General features: G+C 34.8%; 1 protein-coding gene across 11 annotated transcripts in view; it reads left to right on the forward strand.

Annotated features, from left to right (window-relative positions):
- The window catches only part of PPIP5K2 (diphosphoinositol pentakisphosphate kinase 2), a 113,451-nt gene that overhangs the window by 86,286 nt on the left and 5,700 nt on the right, over positions 1–21,465 (forward strand). For 3 of the 11 annotated variants that reach the window (XM_027869161.1, XM_027869163.1, XM_027869162.1), the window contains exons 24-30: positions 2,127–2,294; positions 4,611–4,784; positions 6,032–6,098; positions 7,776–7,895; positions 8,813–8,875; positions 12,160–12,297; positions 15,297–15,419. In XM_027869161.1, coding sequence (XP_027724962.1) covers positions 2,127–2,294; positions 4,611–4,784; positions 6,032–6,098; positions 7,776–7,895; positions 8,813–8,875; positions 12,160–12,297; positions 15,297–15,419 — 853 coding nt within the window. Of the gene's footprint in view, positions 1–2,126; positions 2,295–3,761; positions 4,073–4,610; positions 4,785–6,031; positions 6,099–7,775; positions 7,896–8,812; positions 8,876–12,159; positions 12,298–15,296; positions 15,420–21,465 lie in introns of those variants that run through there. The other 8 variants (XM_027869164.1, XM_027869165.1, XM_027869166.1 and 5 more) reach the window with 8 other exon arrangements.

A 21,465-nucleotide genomic window follows, 5' to 3' on the forward strand; every position in this document is an offset into this window, starting at 1 on the left:
TGTGTGTGTGTGTGTGTGTGTGTGTGTGTGTGTGTGTGTGTGTGTGTAAAATGATTCTGTACATCTATTTATCAGTTCTTTCTCTAGATGCAGATAGCATCTACCTTCATATGTCTTTTGTAATTAATTTGGGTGTTTATAATAGTCAAAATCACTTAGTTGCTTAAAGTCGTTTTTAAAACAATATTGCTGTTACTGTATATGATGTTCTCTTGGTTCTGATCAATTGGGGGAATGGCTGAACATGTTGTGGTATGAGATTGTGATGAAATACCAATATAACTTTTTTTAAAAACCTACTATTGTCCTTAGCATCTCTCACTAGCTTCAGCTCATTCTGAGCTTTAACATTTATAAAAGAATTTTTATAGAAACATAGCACGCTTTTGTACAGTGTCCCCCCAAAAGTCTTAGTGCTGTTTTAAACTTTAATAGCTTAAAATGGCACTAAGATTTTTGGAATATCTTGTATTCATTCAGTATTACCTTTACTTGCTTCCATCTTCTCTATGTTTCTTTTAAAAATATAATTTCATTAGTGAGTTTCCTGTGTAGCCATACTGGTCTTTCCAGACAAATTTCATTTTTCTTCTTCTCTCATCCCTCCTCAACTGATTTCCTTTGAAGCATTTAATTCTGTGGGATCCTACTTGTCATTCTTCTAAGCCCTTTGAAATCTATGGCACATATGAATCTTTGGCAAAATTTTCTGTCCTCTATCATAAACTCTGGGATATAGTAGTTACTTTCTCAGGATTTCCATAATTTAATCCCAGCAACTAGTTCCTCCCTGTTATCAAGCATAAGATCCAAAATGAAATTTCCCTTTGTTGTTTTTTCTACCTTTTGAAGGATGAAATTCTCACCAAAAGAAGTCAGAAAGTTTTTATTAGCTGGTCTGCTTTGGGGGATGGGGAAGATAGAGAAAGACCTTGCTGATTTCCATGAAAGTGATGGGTGACAGAAAATTTCAAGGTTCTGTTGTGTGCCTAATAGGATTAAATGTTTAGCATGACATAAAAATAACTCTTGAAAGGAATTACTTAAGAATTTAATAATAAAACAACGGTCACAGTTTTCAAAACTGAGAACCAATAAATGTTTTGAACAACCTGGGAAATGCATGTGGAAATCAGAAATTTTTTGTACTTATCTGAAATGAAGTAATCTTAGCCATTCTAAATTTCTCATTTCTTAAGTAAATATAGTAGCACAAATAAGAACTGTGTTCAAGGAAATAATATCTGGCATACATTTTCTTAAAATTTCTACTACCAATTTATTGTCTAAAACTAATACACAGACATGAAAAATGAGTGTTAGCTACACGCCCTCCAACTTTAGTACTTCATTATATTCATGATCTCATTGGTTTTTATGGGGTCCTTTAGCTGTGAAAATCTTCGCCCTCTCAACTTTCACATTTTTGTCCACGTTCTTTCATAACTACTGAAGTTCATCCTCCCAAAAAACCTTAGAGGAAGAAGACAAATTGGTAACTTGAAATCTTCTCATTCTGTTTTTTGAGGCAGCTGGTGGCTCAATGGATAGAACCCTGGTCCTGGAAGACCACAGTTCAAATCCAGCCTCAGACACTTCCTAGCTGAGTGATTCTGAGCAAGTCACTTAATTTCTGTTTGCCTCAGTTCCCTCAATTGTAAAATGGGAATAATTTAACAACTACTTCCCAGAATTGTAAGGATCAAATGAGTTAATATGTATAAAAAGTGCTTAGCACAATGCTTGGCATGAAGGTGCTATATAAATGCTTATTCCCTCCCTTCCCTGTTCTACCTTTATTTTCATTTTTGGCAATTTCTCTTTTTCATTGTTCATTTTGGCACTTGATTAAATTGGCATTTGTAATGTCTTCATTGTTCTATGTGTTTGAGTCTCATCTCCCCTCAAAAGATCCTTTCAGTTCAGAAGCTAATCAGTCATCTGCATTGCTTCATATTTTCCAGTGTTGGGCACATAATATGTCTTCAATAATACTTGTTGAATTGAATATATCTGTTTTTATATGGACAGTTCATGTGATTTTTGCCACTAGTAATGTAATTGTTTAGGTAATTAAAGCAAAGCTTTTGTCTTAAAGAAAAATTTATAATGCTCTCCACCTGCAGAATGAAGACAAAAAGAAATTCTCCAGAAAATGTGAATGTGATGATGAGGCATACAGATTTAAAAAGGATGAGCCTGATAGAGCTGTAGTAATTTTCAAACCCATGGTATCAGATCCAATTCACATACACAAAAAATCTCCCCTTCCACGAAGTAGGAAGGCAAGTGAAGTAAGTATATGTGTTATAGCATGTTATCTCTGAAAGAAACTTAACCGTAGTTTAATAAAATAGAAAAGAAAATACAGCTTAAGTTTAATTGACTTGGGAACTTAGTAGAAATTCTGGATGAAAACTTTGTCTATTTTTAAAGAAATCAATAAAAATATGGAGGCATTTGTAAAATTTAGGTCTCTGAACTTTATTTTTAGTTTTATGACAGAAAGTGTCTAAAGCTACCAAGATAAATCTTTGCTAAGATCTTTACAGATTTTCTGTCTCTTCTCATTGTCACTGGAGGTTACTGTGGTATAAGGTTTTTTGTTTGTTTGTTTGTTTAACCTAAAAAAAAAAACCTACTTTAGGTGGGAGAGATTTTTGGTTGGGTTTGGGAAGGAATTGGTAAAATTGCTTCAGCAGCAGTTGATTTGAATGGTAGCAGTTTAAGGTAAGGAAAACCAAGTTGATAACTTGGCCTAATGAATACAAAACTCAATATTAATCAACTTTTCCTAATTCATTTAAATTGCAATAATTAATGTTTAAGATTCATAGATACCTTAGTAACCTCCTTATACCCAGTAGCAAAAGTACTTTGGTAAGACTTAAAAAGAAAGAGTTAAGTACCTTGAGCATCATAATAATACCTATGATATGATTTATATACCTATAGATTAAAATTACTTTGTTTTGGAATATTTGTTTTCTATTAGTGCTGGTGTCTCCCGAATTGAATCAGGCTACCACTTAATTTCAGTAATTTTTGATAAAAGCTCAAGGCTATGAAGAAATCATTAAATACTATTAAATTACAAAAAAAAAATTACAGAAATTAGAATAACCAATATACAAATGGTGAGTAGTAATAGTTGGGGAGGAAATATGTTCAGTTTCATTTTAAATGATGCTCAAAATAGTATTTCCATTAGTCTTTGAATCTGAAATGTACCTATACTAGTCTCTTTTTTTAATCAATAGATTCTAAGTTGGTAGTAGAAGTTTTAAGAAAATATACACCATATATTATTTCCTTGACCACGGTTCTTATTTGTGCTATTACGTTTACTTAAGAAATAAGAAGTTTAGATTGACTAAGGCTACTTCATTTCAGAAAACTTGGGAAGTGACATATGGTAATGTAGCCTAAATTACTTTTTATGTGAGGGCAGTGATTTTGCTATGTTGTTGAGCAGAGTAGCCTTCCATTGTTCAAATTCTTTAACACAATTATTTTAAGACCATTGTAAAGCCTTCTCCTCTGCAGTCTAAATAGTTCAAAACACTACCATGGCAAATGCATCAATAAGTATTCATTTTATGTCTGATCTGTGATATTTGCAAAAATCTGACAAAATCACTGCCCTAGTTAATTTTTCAAAATTTCAACAGCCCATTTGTAAACCTTATGTTCTATAAAATGCTTTAATAGTTGTTTTCGAGAGATATTTCTATGCCATGCTAAACTTTTACTTCCATAAGGTAGACTATTCAAGTAAAACATTGAAGACTTTTTCCAGCGCCCACCACCTCCATGGAAATCAGAAGTTTGTACTTCCTAAAGACACTCAGAGAAACAGACTATTCTCTTCATTTGGTGCAAGTAGATTTTACTCTGTCCTCACTGTCTGAAACCTGAACATGCAAACATGTAAAATGGGAATGTTTGCTGCATGTTTTACCTACTGAACTCTTCAAAATAGTCTTTGGAGGGGGTAGAAAAATAAATAGTTTGAAAGTATAAGCAAGTGAAGTTTGGTTCCATTTTATTCTGTTAAAAGCCTTTTTTTTCTTTTCTTTTTTTTTTTTTAATGTTTGGCAGACAGTAATACTTTTCATACTTTGAAATCTCTTCACTCCTTAGCACAGTTCATTAGGGCTTTGGGTTGAAAAATCCATCCTGTAGAACACAAAGCCTCTTGAGTAAAAATAAAAACAATCTATTGAATAGAAATTGGGGAAGTTTATCCTGTTTGAAGAGGGAGGGGAAAACTATTAAGCAGTACATACAATATGTATGCAATAAATAATTCCTACTTTTTTTCTCAATTAGAACTGAAAATGCATTTGATAGTTTTTTATCAAAAAATTGTGAAACTATGAGGTCTGAGGATGAATTAATGGTCATATTTCCGTTGAGCTATCAAATTAAATACTGAAATATTTTGATGCCCTAGTTACTGTTTAATAGTTTTAGAAAAGTGAATGAAAGAGTACGAACTGTATTTTTTTTTCTTTCTGATCATTTGACTCTATTGTATCTAACTGTGCATGCTTTGCTGTTTTTTTGTTTTTTTGTTTTTTTGTTTTTGCCCCCTTTCTCACTTCCAGGAAGAGAGCCCCCTGAGTGTGTCTAGCCCAGAGGGTACTGGTACCTGGCTGCATTACACCAGTGGTGTGGGTACTGGGCGTCGAAGACGCAGATCAGGGGAACAAATCACCTCTTCCCCTGTCTCCCCTCAATCACTGGCATTCACATCCAGTATTTTTGGCTCATGGCAACAGGTTTCTAAACTTTACTTCATTAAACATTTTTACGCATTCAGAGCAACAAATAACTGTCTTTGAGGACATCTAATCCCTTGTGTTTTCTATTGAAATAAATCCTTCTGTTTGAATTTGATTTGTACATTTTTAAATGCTTGTGATATCTAAGAACTTTTGAGGGAAAGAAATCAACTGAATTGTTTCACAGCATTTTCTCTGTTTTAAATTTCCAAGATTTGTTTTATTTTAAAAATCTAAATTTTTGGAATTTTAACTCGACTGATAAATCAAACTCTTGTTTTGGCTTAGTTGTCCTTTAAGACTTTTAAAAATACTTAATTTGGTGGTAGGTAAATTTAATTTTTCTCCATAATTGAAAAAATTAGATGTTATTTAGAATTTGGGGTTTTAAAAGTTTTCTATATATCAGATTCTTAGTGACCTAGAATTAACTACAGAGTCAAACTCTAGCACTAATCATTCTCTTCCTCACAAACTTCTTTATGTGGAGGTTTTAAATTGAGGAATTTTTTTTTTTAAATAGTACTACTTCCATTGAACTATACAATATTTTGAACCTTTTCCCCCAAAATAAGACAGAAATTGGATATATTAACAATATTTTGGTGCTAAATAAAGTAAATCCAGAAAAGTTTTTTGTTGTTGAAATTCAAAATATTGTGGAGGCTTTTGTTATTGTTTTTTACAATGGAAGACGTGCTATGACTTCTCTAAGAATTTCAGCAATTTCCATTTCGAACTTAAAGGAAGCTAATTATAGAAAAAGGGATTATGGTATCCATTAAGGCTGTGTCTATGTAAAGGTTACTCTGATAAAGCCCATTGCATGGAACAGTAACTGTTTGGTGACCTCGAAGGATTGTCTTTCCCCTTTTTTTTGTTGTTTCCCTCCCACCCCTTTCCAGTACAGGAGCTGTTAAGAGTGGGCATTTGGTTTCTTTTTAAACAAACCAAAAAAAGAATTATATTGACCTATAAATGATTCCTTTTCATCTGTCTTGTTTCATCCATGTCCTCATTCTGAATGCCTGCTTCGCACCACCTCATTGCAAGGATCTCATGTGAAATGGACTCCCTTCAGAAGGGGATCTTGCATGATCTTTTGTGTTTTATGTATTTCTACTAATATTTATCATGCTTATTAACCCTTGTCTGTCTGGAACAGGCTGCTGTATCAAGTATAATGGACATTTGATTTTTTCATAGTTCTGTTTTGCCTCATTTTTTTTGCTTTACTTATCCAGGTTGTTTCAGAAAATACTAATTTTCTGAGAAAACAAAGGAATATGGACCAAAAGCAGAGTGCAGTAGGTATGTTGGTTGATGGAAATATTGTTCCTTTAACAAACCTAATAATATACACTGTCTTGCACACATGTAAATTTTTAAGTTGTGAAAGCATGACCAAATGCTATGCTTACTTTATATTTTGTACATACCTATTCAAGAATAATGAGTTGCCCAATATTTTGCTAACATAAGTTCACAAAACACATTTCGATAAAGTGAACAAGGACAAACATTCATTTTCTTATAATCCCTACCTATTAAACCATATAAATTGAATTGCCACAGCCTGTAGCACACTATTTAGGCCACTGAAAGATATCATCCAATTAGATTTAAACTTTGTGTTCTGAAACTAAAATTTTTCCTCAACTTTATATAAGCCTCTTTAGAAATAAACTCACTTTTGATACCTAGTTGGGTTTTGTTTTGTTTTGTTTTGTTTTTTGGCAACTTCCAAGAAAATTTGATGATTGCGAAGTTCAAACCTTACTTTTTGTTCATCTGTAAAATATTATCCCCTAGTATTTTCTTACATACATTCTACGTAACAGTGGAACAATCATTATTCTGTGTGATAAAATTATAAACCCTAAATTTTAAAATTCATATGGTTGATAAACTATATGAAGTGATGTGGTGTTTGCTGTAATTAGCATTTACCTATGTAGATTTAAGATAGGATTAAATTCATGTAAGTTCAAATGTATTAGTACTGCGTTCTCTGTATAAAGGGTCTGAACTATTGTATTATGCCTACATATTTGTGGTAATTTTATGTTTCTACTTTCTCTAGTCAAATGAATACATTTAATGATGACAGATTTTGATTTTCCCACAGTGTCTTGCTAAAAATTTATATAATCTTCCTTTTCTTAATTGATGTAACATAATAGCGCTGGTGGAAACTGATAGATGCATTGGTGAAGGATTTGCTTGGGTATAAAGACTTGCCACAAACCAGGCACAAGTTATTCTGGCTGGGATTCATCACATATGCTAGTAATGTGTTTTATTAGGTGACACTCCTTTTTTTTTTTTTTACCCCCCACAAAGGATTTGTTATTTATTTAATAGTAGAAATTCCAAATGATTTAGTCACTTTTCTTAACACAAATATAATAGAAACACAAAAGTAACTCTTACCTCTACAAGTAGTAGTTTAGCTTTGATTTTATAGTATAACAAAAATAAAATAAGTGGAATTTTATCCAAAGATTTTGAGAAAACCCTTAGTTCTGTTTCTCTAATACACTGAAGCATCTTTTATGAACTAAGACATCACTTTATAATATGCCATACTATAATTTTACTAACATAATTTTTCTCATAGCACAAAAGTTTTTGAGGATTGCTCAAGATAATTGATTTGCAAAAACAAAAATGACAGATTTCTAGAGAATCCTAAGCTATTAATGTCTTTGTTTTTTTTTAATTAATATGTTTTAGATTTTATGTAAAACTAAATATTCTTGGACCTTTTTTGCCAGCAAAGGTAGCTTTAAGTCCCCTTGTTAAATTTCCTCTTGTATGTGTGTTAAAAGTACAGTGATATTTAGATACAGTAAATTAAAATAATTATTCTGCTAAGCCATTACAAGCATATTGTGAACCTGAGCCATGTTAATTGCATGTTGCATGCACCCCAATGTAAATGGAAGAACACCGGTTGCTGTATGTATTTTCTCTAACTCCCATCAGGGTCTCACTGTGCGAGCCTGTTTAGCACCTCAGTGCTCGGGGGTTCTTCAAGCGCACCTAACCTCCAGGATTATGCTCGTACCCATCGTAAAAAGCTGACTTCTTCTGGCTGCATAGATGGTATGTGCAGACACGCACGCACGCACAGTTACAAATGTGCACCCACGCACACACCCACGAGCACACATCATTCCTCAGTGACAAGCCTTAGGCCAGTGACTCTCTCTGCCCCATTGTATGAGTTCAAGCTCTCTTCACTATGCACAGCTTGGATATGTGTTTGGCAGAGTTTATTGTAGCTCTTGACTTCAGGTTTATATACAATATTTGTATCCTGGGAGTTTGTTGACATGTAAATTCTTAAGCATTTCTTTATGTGAGAGGAGAGTGGCTAAACGAAGAGATTTTTCTGTGATAACTGAAACTTCTGTCTATTTTCCCCCTGAAATTCTTACTGATATTGAACTAAACTACAGTGAAAAGAATTTGTATAAGAAACGGAAAGAAATGTCAAGCTGTTAATGTTATAAAGTATTGACAGCATAGGATGAAAACTTTAGTATTCCTCATTAAAAAACTTCTTGCTTTTGTTATATATTTATTTTATTTATTATATATTTATATATGTATGTATATTTTAGTTTTTAGAGGGTCTTTGAAGTGTTATAGAGGCTTGTTCTGTCAGGAGTTGGAAGCTCAAAGGGGTATGTAGTTTTTAATCCTCAGATCAAGTTAGCTACATTACAAACTTATTTATACACTCCACATAAATTTACTTTAGCCAGTTCAGTTTTATATATACCAAAATCACTTGCTCATCTTGCTTCTCCTTCTTTCATACACTTCATTAAATGCCTTGCAGTTTTTAGCAAACCAGTTTAATTCTTTTAACCAGTATTTTGGCCTACAGCCTTCTTTCATGATCCCTTCTGCATGTCACTGGATTCTAACCTTCTCATCTTTTGTCCCTCTTTTTTTAAATGTCCCTCTTTTGGTAGCTGTTGTGAATTTCAGGTACCTGTTTTTCTCTTTCTCAGACGCCACACGTGGTTCTGCTGTTAAAAGGTTTTCTATCTCATTTGCTCGACACCCAACCAATGGTACGTTTTTTTTTATTTTAAAAGATATTCCCTTGCTTCATCCATTTTTTACTTTATTTCCAAATGTGGGGTATACAGTATCATTCATCTGTCCTTCTTTAACTCAAACCAGCACACAGTTCTAACTTGTTATGTATCTAAAACAACAATACTGTGTAGCTCCTTTCCTCACTTTTAAATTACATAAAGATATCATTTATGAAATTTTAAAATAAAATTCTAATTGCCCATGTTGAAGATCAATTTAATTATAAATCTACACTGGAAATTCCTTTTCTTTTTCCAGTTTACCAAGTGATCCAACTATATCCTTTTTATAATATCAACATTAATTATACTTAATTATTCTTAATTCTTAATAGTTTTAATATCCTTTAAAGTACCTTTTCCCTGATTCCTTTTTTCTGGTCACATAGATATTTCTACTGAGATATTTAATCATAGATTACAAGTATACAAAATTCACCATTTTCTGTCTGTGGTAAAGCTCAGGCAACCAGGGAGTTCAAACTTCATCATCATGTGGTGTTATGCTTCCTTGGGGTAGGGCTTTCACAATCAAATCCCCCCGTCACCCAGAATTCCTTCATCTTTGATGGGATTAATGTCGTATGTGCTGGGCAGCTTTTGAATAGCAACATCCTTTTTATCATTTAAAACTCGGGGGGTCTTTTGACAGAAATAAAACAGTTTAAAATAAACTGAAAAGCTTTATTCCTCTTACACACAATTTTTATGGCTGAGCCAAAAAATGCCTCAAAATAGAGATATTTTGATGTAGGAGAATTTTTCTTTTTTTCTACTGGAAGTCAAGGCTCACAGAAAACTAGATCAAATGGGTAGATTTGAATACAAGTTTAATTTTTTTTTCCTTCTTATAGTCCTCAAATTCCCTTGTAAATGAAGCAGTGCCATTCCTTGAAGGCCTGTGGTGGTGGAGTAAGAAATTAAACTCAACATATGAAAGTTTGGCTGTAAAGTTTCACATTTTTCCTCCATTGTAGCTGTTTAAATACAAGTTTTTGGAGAAATAGTGCCTTATTTGACACAGCTTCAACTCCTGAAGAAGATTCCTGTAGAGGAGCTTTTTAAAAGAACTATCTTACAGAAAAACAAGACGCAGAGTTCTGAGACTTCACAAGGTTAAGATAGTTTTGTTTGTTTTTTAATCCTTGCTCTAGAGCAAGGGTAGAGAAGTGTGTGTGTGCAGGAAAGACTGTGTAGACTGGACTTAGTGTAGTACTCTTGAAGCAAATGGAGGCCAAAGATAATTGTAATATCCCACATTAGATTTTTTAAAAATTCTTAAACTAAATGAATTTCCCACCTTTCAAGATCTAGTGCACGTTAATATGCATTCTTTTGAACTCCTATAAGTTTAGCCTTTGGGTGTTCAAGATTTCCTGCTCTTTCAAGCTTTCTTCTGTCATGTATCTGTCCTGTGTATTTTATTTGACTCTTCTTTCACTTTTATTTCCTTCAACTTTCATGTTTCCTCCTTTAACTCATTTCATGGACTTATCCCTCCCTTCATATTTAGTTCGAGGAACATGATGAAACAAGTATCTTCTGACAGTACTTTACCTTAATTTCTGGGCCTCAATGCAGAATACCCACACCTCTATAGGTGGTGGTCCATTTCCTCTGTGGAATTACTAGGCTCCAGGGGTATGTTTTTGTAGCTTCTAAACATGACAGCAGGGTGGCTTTTAAAAATTGCATTAACCCTTTCATTGTCCATTAAAAAAACATTACAGAAGGAGAAAGGAAAACTAGATAGAGAGCATCCTGAATATATTAGCATTTGCTTGTTACAAAATATGATAGGTAAATGCAATAAAAAACAAATTTGTGAAGTTGTGATTAACATTTGGGGAAGGAGTCTAGATAATTTTTTTTAATGCAAAGAAAGGGTTTGCGCTTGCTTGCATGAATCTTTGTGTTTTTAAAATAGTAATATTTGTGCCAAATCAATATACTTAAGTGCTTAAAGTGGAGTTTTTACTTACTGTTGTGAAAAAAAAAATGGTATGTGATGTTTTTGATGTGCTATCCTGTTTTGCACATGAAGATCAAGCTGCTGAAAACTGTTTTCTGCTTATGTACTTAAGTACATTTCGGTTCAAAATAAATAGAGTACTTGAGTTATAGAAATAGGTCTTGTTTTAACCATAGAACTTCTAAATTAAATTCAACATAATAATATATTTCTTTTGGTCAAAATGTAACAGATTTAGGTTAGTTAAAAATTTACTAAAGCAAAACACAACTGTTAGAATAATGTATCTAGTAGCAAATAGTGTTTGTGTTAACCAGACAATTGCTTTTTAATTAGAGACTATATACTTTATTTTGGCATTTTTTTTAAGTATTGCAAACCTTTGTGAAGAGAATGGAGTTTTTTAATAAAATGTAGTTAATGAAGAGAAATATTTGTGGTATAACAATATGTGGAAGCAGTTTTAAAAGCCATTCAGTTGCGTAAGCTTTAAACGGGCAATTTTAGAAATATGAGATAGTAAGAAATATGCTTGGTGTTTTTGAAAATTTTTTTTTTCACGGATAGCAATAATGCGTTATCTGCATGTTGGTTTGACCAACTGTTTGTATTTCTGTGCAAATGTTACTAAATGAGAATGTAATTGTATTTTGTGTTGTTTGGGTACAACTGATGATTTATAGTGATAGAAATTATTTCATTAATTCAATAAGGTAGGTGAAAGTTGTGTCCTTGAATTTAAATCTGCTGTAAGTGAATGAATATTAACAATATTGGTGTGTAATCTTATAATTAAGAGGGTGTTTTGACTATAGTATACCTGGCTAAATTGTTCTCCCTAAGTTTTAACTCGTAACTGTCCCTCAGTTAGAAATTGGTGCTATTACATTATCAAGAATGCAAAATAGACTCAATTTAAATGTATCATCTGTGCGTTTGAGCTGGGATGGGGATATAAAATGAAATTTGTGTCTCTGATTAGCTCTTCTCTCCCCTACTTTCGTTTAATTTTTTCCCTACATTTTACAAATTTTTAGAATGTAGAATGAAATTATCCCTGTGAATGCTATACTATGAAATTACATATAAAATAGAATCTTTGACACATTTTATTCTAACTCCATACTGCATAGCATCTGATGTCATGACTTCAGAGATCTCATATGTTTGCATGTGTTTACATTTAAAAGATAATTTTTTTTTTTGTTTCTATGCAACAGTATTTTCTCCTTTTCATTCATAATTTCTCTCGCATCCATCGATATTTTTTGTTTTTCTATTTCAGGCTTTGAATTATATTCCATGGTACCATCTATCTGCCCTCTAGAAACTCTTCACAACGCCTTATCTTTAAAGCAGGTGGATGACTTTCTTGCTTCCATTGCACTTCCATCAAATGAAAGAAGAATGACAACTCCTTCTTGTATGAAAATTTGTTATTATGACCATTAATTGAAATTGGGTTACACTTGATAAAGAAAACCTGAAAATAAAATGAGCTACTAAACCATAAAAAAAGAATTTCACAGTATAGAATAAGACTTTTCATTTTTACAGCCCCTCTTAAAGAATTTACCTTCCCATAATTAGAAAATAATTCCAAAATACCTTTCTTTCTACTGAGCATAGGTGACATATACACATACCATTTCAGGAAAATCAGGCAAGTGAGTTGAGGTATCTGGAACCACCATGCCTCAGGGCTTGGGTTATAAAAGAAAAGAGATTCGACGAAGGCATATATTTTTCTAAATAAACAAGATGAGGAGTATAAAGTGGCCATTCTTAGCAGCAGCACCGTGGAAATCTGTTTTTGTTTGATCTTACAGCATGAAAACACTAGTTTAGTGGAAGAGGTATCAGTCTAGGGTCACAACTAAGTCTTTTATAGCTCTGGTCTTAATGGATGTGACCTTAATTTAAAAAATTAATTTCATCTGCTCTGCATACCCATTTCCTATCTGTAAGATGATGTTAAAATCCCACACCTCAGTATGAAATGAGATAAAACACTTGGTCTTAGAAAGCCACTCTCATGTACAAATATAGTGTTTACATTGTCTTTCTTCTCCCCCCTCTTCCTTCTCTAAAGTAGTACTAGAGGAAAGTTCTCAATGGTAATAAAGAATGCAGTGGTATAGATAAATGGCTGATCTCAAAATCTTTTATAATAGATTTGGAAAGAACATTAGTACTTTAATTTGAATTATTAATGTTTCTGTTGATCTGGAAATCTATAGAAAAAAGTAGAATCTAAGGACCTCAGAGATCATCTAATCAAGGGGTGGGGAACCTGTGGCTGTGGTTTTCTAGGTCCTTGGGTGCAACCTTTTGACTTGAGTCCAAGTTTTATAGAACACATCGTTTTATTAAGGGGATTTGTTCTATGAAGTTTGGATTCAGTCAGAGGGCCATACTTGAGGACATAAGGGCCCACATGTGGCCTCGAGGCTGTAGGTTCTCCACCCATGATCTAGGCTAACCATTAGCTAAAGTGTTAACCACAAGTTCCTCTACACAGTCACCTTGCCTCCACTTGCTGACTTCTAATTCTTATAATAGTCTCTTATTAAAACGATGATCCAACCTGTGCTTGTTTATAGCCTTATAAGATCATTTTGGATCCTGATTCTGTCAGCTAGCTTTTGTTGGCCACAAATTTGATAAATATACCATCAATATCCTCCAAATCATTGATAAAAATGTTGAATTAGGATATGGCATTCCATTAGAAATTCCTTTTAGGTTGACATTTATCCATGAATGACTACTGTTTGAGTCCAGTCTTTCAAGTAGTTCCTAATCTTCCTGCCTATTATATTCCAGTCCACATCTTTCCATCTTATCCATAAGAATAGCATGGAATAGTCAAATACTATAATCCAAGTGTTCTGTGATTGTGATTGTGCCATTATCCTATGTGCTAGTCTGTTAATATTCTCCAAAAAAAAAAAAAATGGAAATTAGCTTAGTCTAACATGATTCGTTCTTTATAAATAAAGGTTGGATCATGGTGATCATTACTGCCCTAAGTGCTTATAGACTATCTCTTTAATCTTTTTTATTTTTCCAAGAAATCAACATCAAGCTCATAGATTAGTACTACACCACATGATCTCCATTATTATCACTATTGAAAAAAAATTCAATATCCATATCATATTGATAATAGAACTATAGCATCATATAATGTACTGTCATTTAAGTTACTCAGTGGCTATTGTGCAATTTTAGTTGAAAGGTAACCGTTTCTAGTAAAAAGTTAACTAAACCTGTTAGCTATACCCTTTTGGCTAGGAAAAACTATGATCTTTGCTATTTTATAAGGTGCTTAGATAAAATTAATATTTATGTTGAAATAAGGTAAAGTTCTGATTTTTTATACTAAAATCATTCAGCATTAATATTTATCCATGATGTAGTGGAAACAATGTTAAATTTGGAGTCAGTACCTGATTCAAACCCTTCTCTGCCCTTTACCACTTCTGTGACCTTGGGCAAGACACTTAACCTCTTTGTTTCCAAAATAATTCTTTCATGAAAGGAGTTAGACTAAATAACCTCTAAGGTCCCTTCCAATTCTAAATCTTTAATCCTATGAAATAATCATCATCAAGAAAGGGAAAGATGAAAAGATAGCAACTTGACTAAGCCCCATGAATACATCTCTCTTTAGAGTGAAAGGAATAAAATGGTTACAACTGAAATATCATTTTTGTATTTCTGTTCATTTAGGAAGTATATTACTATTTATTTCATATACACACACATATATACATACTATCCATTTATGGAAGAGCCAGTTGGTTAAGCTAAATTAAATTGTCTTCTTAGTTCGAATTTAGTTGTTTCCTTAAGCATTAATCAAGAAAATTGTGTTAAAATAGAATCTCAGAATATTAACAATGAGGCTAAAATAGAACAGTGTGGTAATTTTATTTAAGGAATAAAATAGAAAGTAAGTCGCTTATCTTTAATGATCCAATAACCTTTTTTCCTATGTAAGTAGAGTTAACTGATAAATTTTGCACAGAATGTACAAGTGAGCCACATTTGTGTGATATAAATGGAATGTTTCTGCATGAACAACTCAAGAGGATAACCAAGGATAGGGAAGGTGAAGAAATGGGGTCAAGGGAGGAGTATATTTTTGTACAGAAATTTTTGTTTTTCTGTAGACTATGAATCGAAATGCTTATTATTTGTAGCAGAAACAGATTTAATTGATTAAAAGAAAGAGGAATTATTTTTAATTTAAAGTTTCCATTATGACACGCTTATTTGTTTAATAGAGATTGGAATCAGCTTAATCATTAGAATGTATACACAAGTAAGATCACTGAATGTGGCAAGTGAAATTTCCCAAAATGCAAAGGTAAAATGTTTTAAAGGTAATTTTTTAAATATCTTGTTTACTTTCAGGTTCTCAGCTTTGCGATTCAAGTCCACCTCCGAGAAGAAAAATATCTTTAAATACGTACACACCTGCAAAGATTCTTCCAACACCATCTTGCACTATAAAGACTCCTAAAGGAAGCAAAGAAGGTGTGTGTGTGTGTGTGTGTGTGTGTGTGTGTGTGTGTGTGTGTGTGTTATGTGTTTTGGGGGGGGGAATAAATGACGGATGTAAATCATCTTGAATTTTATGCACGTTCTATTTTTAAACCAGTGTTATAAAATGCAAAGCTTATTTGTGCCATGATTCTCATAACTTGTCAATTTATGGTAGTGAACCTCTACCAAAAAAATCATTATCATAGTCTATTTGTGATAGTCACCTATTAGCTGCTATTTACCTTGACCTTTTGCCTTCTGCCTTTCCCATTCTTTTCCATGGAAATTCATGCTTTGAAAAAAGACATTTTTTTTTCTTTTACAAAACAAAACTTTTGGGGCCGCTAGGTGGCGCAGTGGATAGAGCACTGGCCCTGAAGTCAGGAGGACCTGAGTTCAAATTCAGCCTCAGACCAAACACTTGACACTTACTAGCTGTGTGACCCTGGGCAAGTCACTTAACCCCAATTGCCTTAAAAAAAAACAAAAAACTTTTCTGGTCCTTCCAAACTATCTTTTAAACCAACCTGAGACCCCATCTTAATCATTATCTGGAAGTATTTAAATTCCACATTGCTTATGCTATTATGCTTTCCAGAGTTAGAGACATTGCCATCATTATCTGATTGACAAATACCAATAAAGTCAGCGGCCTTTTATTAGTACTCATTTTCCTTGACTTCTTTCCGTTCAGCGTTGCAGGCCATTCTTCTTGGAACTTTATCCTTTTATTTCTGTGAAACTGGACTATGTTGTTTGTTTGTTTTTTCTCCTGCTTTGCTCTTGTCTTTTGACAGTTCTTCCATCTTTCATCTCCTAAATGTGGGTTTTTCCTGGGATTTAATTCTTGGCCTTCCATTCTTCTATAGATTTTCTCTAATTAAAGCTGCAGAAATATAGATGAGCTCTCTGTCATATCTTTATTCTGTCTCTAATCCCAACTCCCCTCTTGAGATACAGTCTGTTATTTCTGTCTCCTTGACAATTAGATATCTTACTGTTGTCTAAAATTCAGCAATCTCTAAAATAAAAGATCACCTTCCACACTTCCACAAGCCCTTCTGACTGGAATGGTTTGGGTTAGGGTTAGGGTTAGGGTCTGACTGCTTACTTTGTCCTTGGCTCAAAACCTGGAAACCATCTTTGACATTCCCTTCCACTTCCCATCTCTATCTTGTTAGCAGTCACCAAAATCTCTCTCTTGAACTAGCCCTTCACTTTTTCTTCCTGTCACCACAATTCATATATAGTACTTTATTAACTCCCGTCTCTTATTTAACTTTTGTACTATAACCAGATTAAACTTACTAAAGCACCACTCAGATCATGTTATTCCCTCAAGGGAAACCTTGCGTGGCTGGCCATTTCCTACCTAATAAAGTCCACATTCAACGGTTTCTATAATTTGACTCCAACTTAGTCAATTTTCTTACTCTCCCAAATGAGCTCTCTACACTCCATTCAAATCAATCTCACATTTCCTCAAACATCATACATCCCATTCATTTCTTTTGTAATGCCTACACCTGTCTGCACTTATAAAATTCTACTTGTCCTTCAAAGCCTGAATCAAATGCCACTTCCTGTATAAGATTTTTTTTTTTTTGTATTTTTCAAAAGGATAGATTCTGTTTTCCTCATTAGATTATAAACCCTTCGAGGGCAAATGTTTTTTTTTTTATTTGTGTTTTCCCACAGAATGTCATAGAGCCTTCTGAAAACTTAGTAATGTTGGTTATGTTCCATTTACCAAGATTTCATAGTCTTAGGTGTTTATTTTTTACTTTTCCCTCGCCTGTTCAGTGATCTCAGGATCTCAGAGTTTGGAGATCTCTTATTAGGCCTTCCAGTCCAACTCATTCCTGAAAAAGAATTCTTCCTGTAATATATCTGATATATATTGATCTGATATGTCTGATATATAATGATAAGTTATCATTCAGCCTTCACTTAACTACCTCCTGTGAAAGGAAACCTACCTACTACCTTCCAAAGAAGCCCATTTCTCTTATGACTTCTTAATTTAATTATTAAGAAGTTTTTACTTTCAGGTCCCCATTTGCCTCTCCACAACTTCCACCTTTGCAGTTCTGCTCTCTGGGACTAAACAGAACAAGTGTAATCCCTTTTCTTTTTGACAGCCTTTCTGATGCTTAACAGCTATAATGTTCCCTTCATAAGATGTTTCTTCTACAATCTAAACTTGCTCAATTCTTTGAACTAATCTTCATGTCATATGATATCAGGTCCTTCATGCTCTTTTTTATCTTGCTTATCAATGCCTTTCCTGACACCCCAGAACTGAACATTAGTACAAGTATGATTTAATCAGGTCATAGCACAATAATACTATCACTTAATTAGAACTGAATACTATGCCTCTTTTAAGACAACCTTAGGTCCCAGTACCTTCCTTAGCTGCCCTATCACACTACTGACTCACTGAGCTCAGAGCCCACTAAAATCCCCAGATCTTTTTGAGATGAACTTCCCTTGCCTCCTCCATTTTGTACTTGCATCGCTGATTCTTGAACCTAACTATGAGACTACTACATTTCACCTTATTAGATTTGACCCAGTATTTATCCTTAAATTGAATTGAAAAGTCTACCTAGTTGTGAGACCTTAGGCAACCAGTTTCATATCTCTTCACCTCCTCACCTTTGAAATGAGAGATTAATCTACATAACCTTTAAGATCCCTTCTAGATGTAAAATTCTATTCTATGTCATTCAAGAATCTGATTTTCATTACCTGTAATAACTATCTGTCAAACTGATTCAACAACCTGAAACCCAACTTATGTCAGTGGACTACATTTTATCTAGCCATCTTTATTTCCCATTATTTCTTAACACAAACTTGCAGTTGTTGAGACTGAAAACAACTGAACAAGAACAACAAAAATAATATCTTGGGGCTCGAAATAATGACCACAATGTCATCTGAATACAGGAGTAACTCAAGAACTTTGCTATATATATGGGTTTGGACTTTCCATTGAATAGCCTCTACAATCATGGCAAACACCTTCAGCATATGTGTCTTTTTTTATGCATTACTTGATATCAATCAGCAAATTATCAAAGTTCTCTCATTACATCTGTTAAAGAATTTTTTTTTCCAGACAAGGTTTATTAGAACATCCATCATATTGGTCAGACTCTTAAGGAGTCCGAACAAGCTATTTGCTAGATTATAAGAATCTAGGCAATGGCTAGATTTTAGGAATCTGAGCTACTTAATGGAGACAAGGTGGACCTTATATACAGAAAGACTATGAGAGGGATCTAGGAGTGGCCAAGTAGTCTATGAGGTAATAGAATTCCAGGGACCCTAGACCACATGGCCAGGGGAGAATGGAGAAGTGCCCTGGGGCCATAAGGAGGTCCACAATGAAAGACCAGTTAACGGGATTATAGCCTCAGGGGAAGGCCAGAGATTTGGCCATGTGGGGAAAGTCCAGATCCCAACTCCATCATTCTCCCCTCAAACAAATGGGACACAAAGTCTTTTGGAGTAAGGGACAAAGGTCTCAGCTTCTGAAACTGCTTCCTGCTGGCAAGGGGCATAGAGCTGTCCCTGCCTTAAGGGGGTCCCAAAGAGGAGGTTGACTGGAACTGAGCACAGGCTGCATCCAGGGAACAATGGGGGGACATTGGCTGGTACTCGCTGTTACCAACTGTAGGTGAATGGCCTGTAGTCTGGAAGACACAAATCTGACAGAAAAGACTGCAGGGCCCAGATATAAAGCAGGGACTAGATTTAGGGCCCGACTTTTAGAGGATAAAACATCCTTAGCTCTGTTTGGATTCAAATAATTCAGTTTTCCAACCATGCAGTATCAAATCCACCTCATAGCCAGACTCAGGAATAGCCAGGTGGGTAACATTCCCTTTCAAAAGAACATAACGGGGAAACTGAGCTGGGAGCATCCCATCTAAAATTGTCTTCTCAGCTTTTCCTAATGCTGACTTCCCACCAGTATTACATTCTCAGAGTAGCTTGTGGCATTTCTCTCAAGATGGTGGATTATTGATTATCAATGGATTATGATCCATCGGACAACTAGCTTTTACTTCCAACAGCAAGTTTTACTAATCACAGCTTAAGAAAACCTTTTCCAAGATTTACTATCTCAAACTTAAATTTATCCTAATGTAAAAAACCAATCATTAGAGATTTCTATACATTTGCAAATTCTCAGCAAGCCATACATAACCCAAACAAGCTTTTTGGCTAGTGTAAAACACACATTAAAACAATAACAATAGCTAAATCATTTTAGCTGTAACCAAATTATGAAAAGTTGCTTGACATAACTGATACAGAAAGTTCACTAATTTGAAACTTGAAACAAACCCATTACCAATCAGGTGACTTCAGTTTTGTTAAATGCACTTCCAAATTACTTTACACAGAGAATCAACATCTCATCGTTAACAGAACTACAAATTTAAAAGAGCGTGCTTACCCAAGTTCAGAGGCCAGCTTCTTTTACTTTGAGCAAGATGTGCTGAACCTAGATGATGCTTCCAGGCAAAGGCTGCCCCAGAGCCCAAGGCCATTGCCAGGGGGGGCCATGCTGTAGCTGCTGCCCCTCCCCCCAGGGGGAGGGTGAAATCAAAAGTGAGGGGTAAAGGGTGAAACTCTCTTCTCTTATGAGAGGGGTTAACAGATCCTCTCTTGACTCAAGGGAAGGGAGTGACCAGGTTATACAAGTGTTTCAAAACTCCTTAATGATCAATCACAAAACCTCTAGAATCTGCCAAGATATTTTTAGCTGTTCTAACTTTCCCTGTAACCTCCATGAAGGAGGATTCAGAGGTGCAGAGGGAAGGAAGTAAGTAAGCCTCAGGGAACCAAAAGCAACTACAGTTTTCCCCAATTCCTTAGCACCGAGGGAATTCACACACTTCCGAATAGGGCATCCGTCCTTGTCCTCTACACTGCGGAAGGTGTACCCAGGTCCATAGCCTTGAACCGACCCAGTGGACCAAGAGCCTGAGAGTGTCAGGCCGAGTGCGAGACAGCCTTGTAACTGTCCGTCAGAAAAGCACCTCCAAGGCTTGGTGTTTGGAGAGCAACCCCAACTGCAGAGCAAGAAAGGAGGGAAGGGAGGCTTACATACCTTCTAGTCTTGGCTGGAGAAGAACTTGGGGTTAGGCAGTTTCCCTGTACGGGCCACCAAAATGATGCGGTTTCGAGGTTCAGGGGTCCTGGGACCCCAATATCACAACACACGGGTCCTGCCCGAAAGAATTCGACCCAAGCCTTCTTTCAGCCAAAGACAAGGTTTATTAGAACATCCATCATATTGGGCAGACTCTTAAGGAGTCTGAACAAGCTATTTGCTAGATTATAAGAATCTACACAGTGGCTAGATTTTAAGAATCTGAGCCCTGTTAAAGAACCTTGTATAGAACAGCTTGGTGGTGCAGTGCATAGAGCACTGACCTTGCAGTCAGGAGGTCCTGAGTTCAAATGTGACCTCAGACACATAACACTCACTAGCTGTGTGGCTCTGGGCAAGTCACTTAACCCCAGTTGCCTCACACACACAAAAAAATTCATTGGTCTTGTGTTTATATGCTTAACAATATTCCAATTTGATTGCTTTAAAAAGATGAGACTATCCAAATTAGTTTTAAGGGGCAGCTAGGTGGTGCAGTGCATAGAGCACTGACCTTGGAGTCAGGAGGACCTGAGTTCAAATCTGGCCTCAGACCAAACATTTGACACGTACTGGCTGTGTGACCCTGGACAAGTCACTTAACCCCAACTGCCTAAGCAAAAAAAAAAAAGAACCTTGTATGATTTTAACATATGCGTAAGAAAAATCTTGTTGGAAGAGTGCCTATAAGGTGACAGCTTGTTCTGCCCAAATTCAAAAGCCTTTTCATAGTTAAACAATCACAGTGGGTTCATATAAATACTGCGCCTTTCATTAAATTATGGGATCTTGTTGCCCTTGTAGAGATGATGTCTACTGTAGAAGATCATTTGCAGAAGCCTACCTATTCCCTTGTCACACTTC

The sequence above is a fragment of the Vombatus ursinus genome, unplaced genomic scaffold, assembly GCF_900497805.2.
Source record: "Vombatus ursinus unplaced genomic scaffold, bare-nosed wombat genome assembly UNPS02014792.1, whole genome shotgun sequence".
Lineage (NCBI taxonomy): Eukaryota > Metazoa > Chordata > Mammalia > Diprotodontia > Vombatidae > Vombatus > Vombatus ursinus.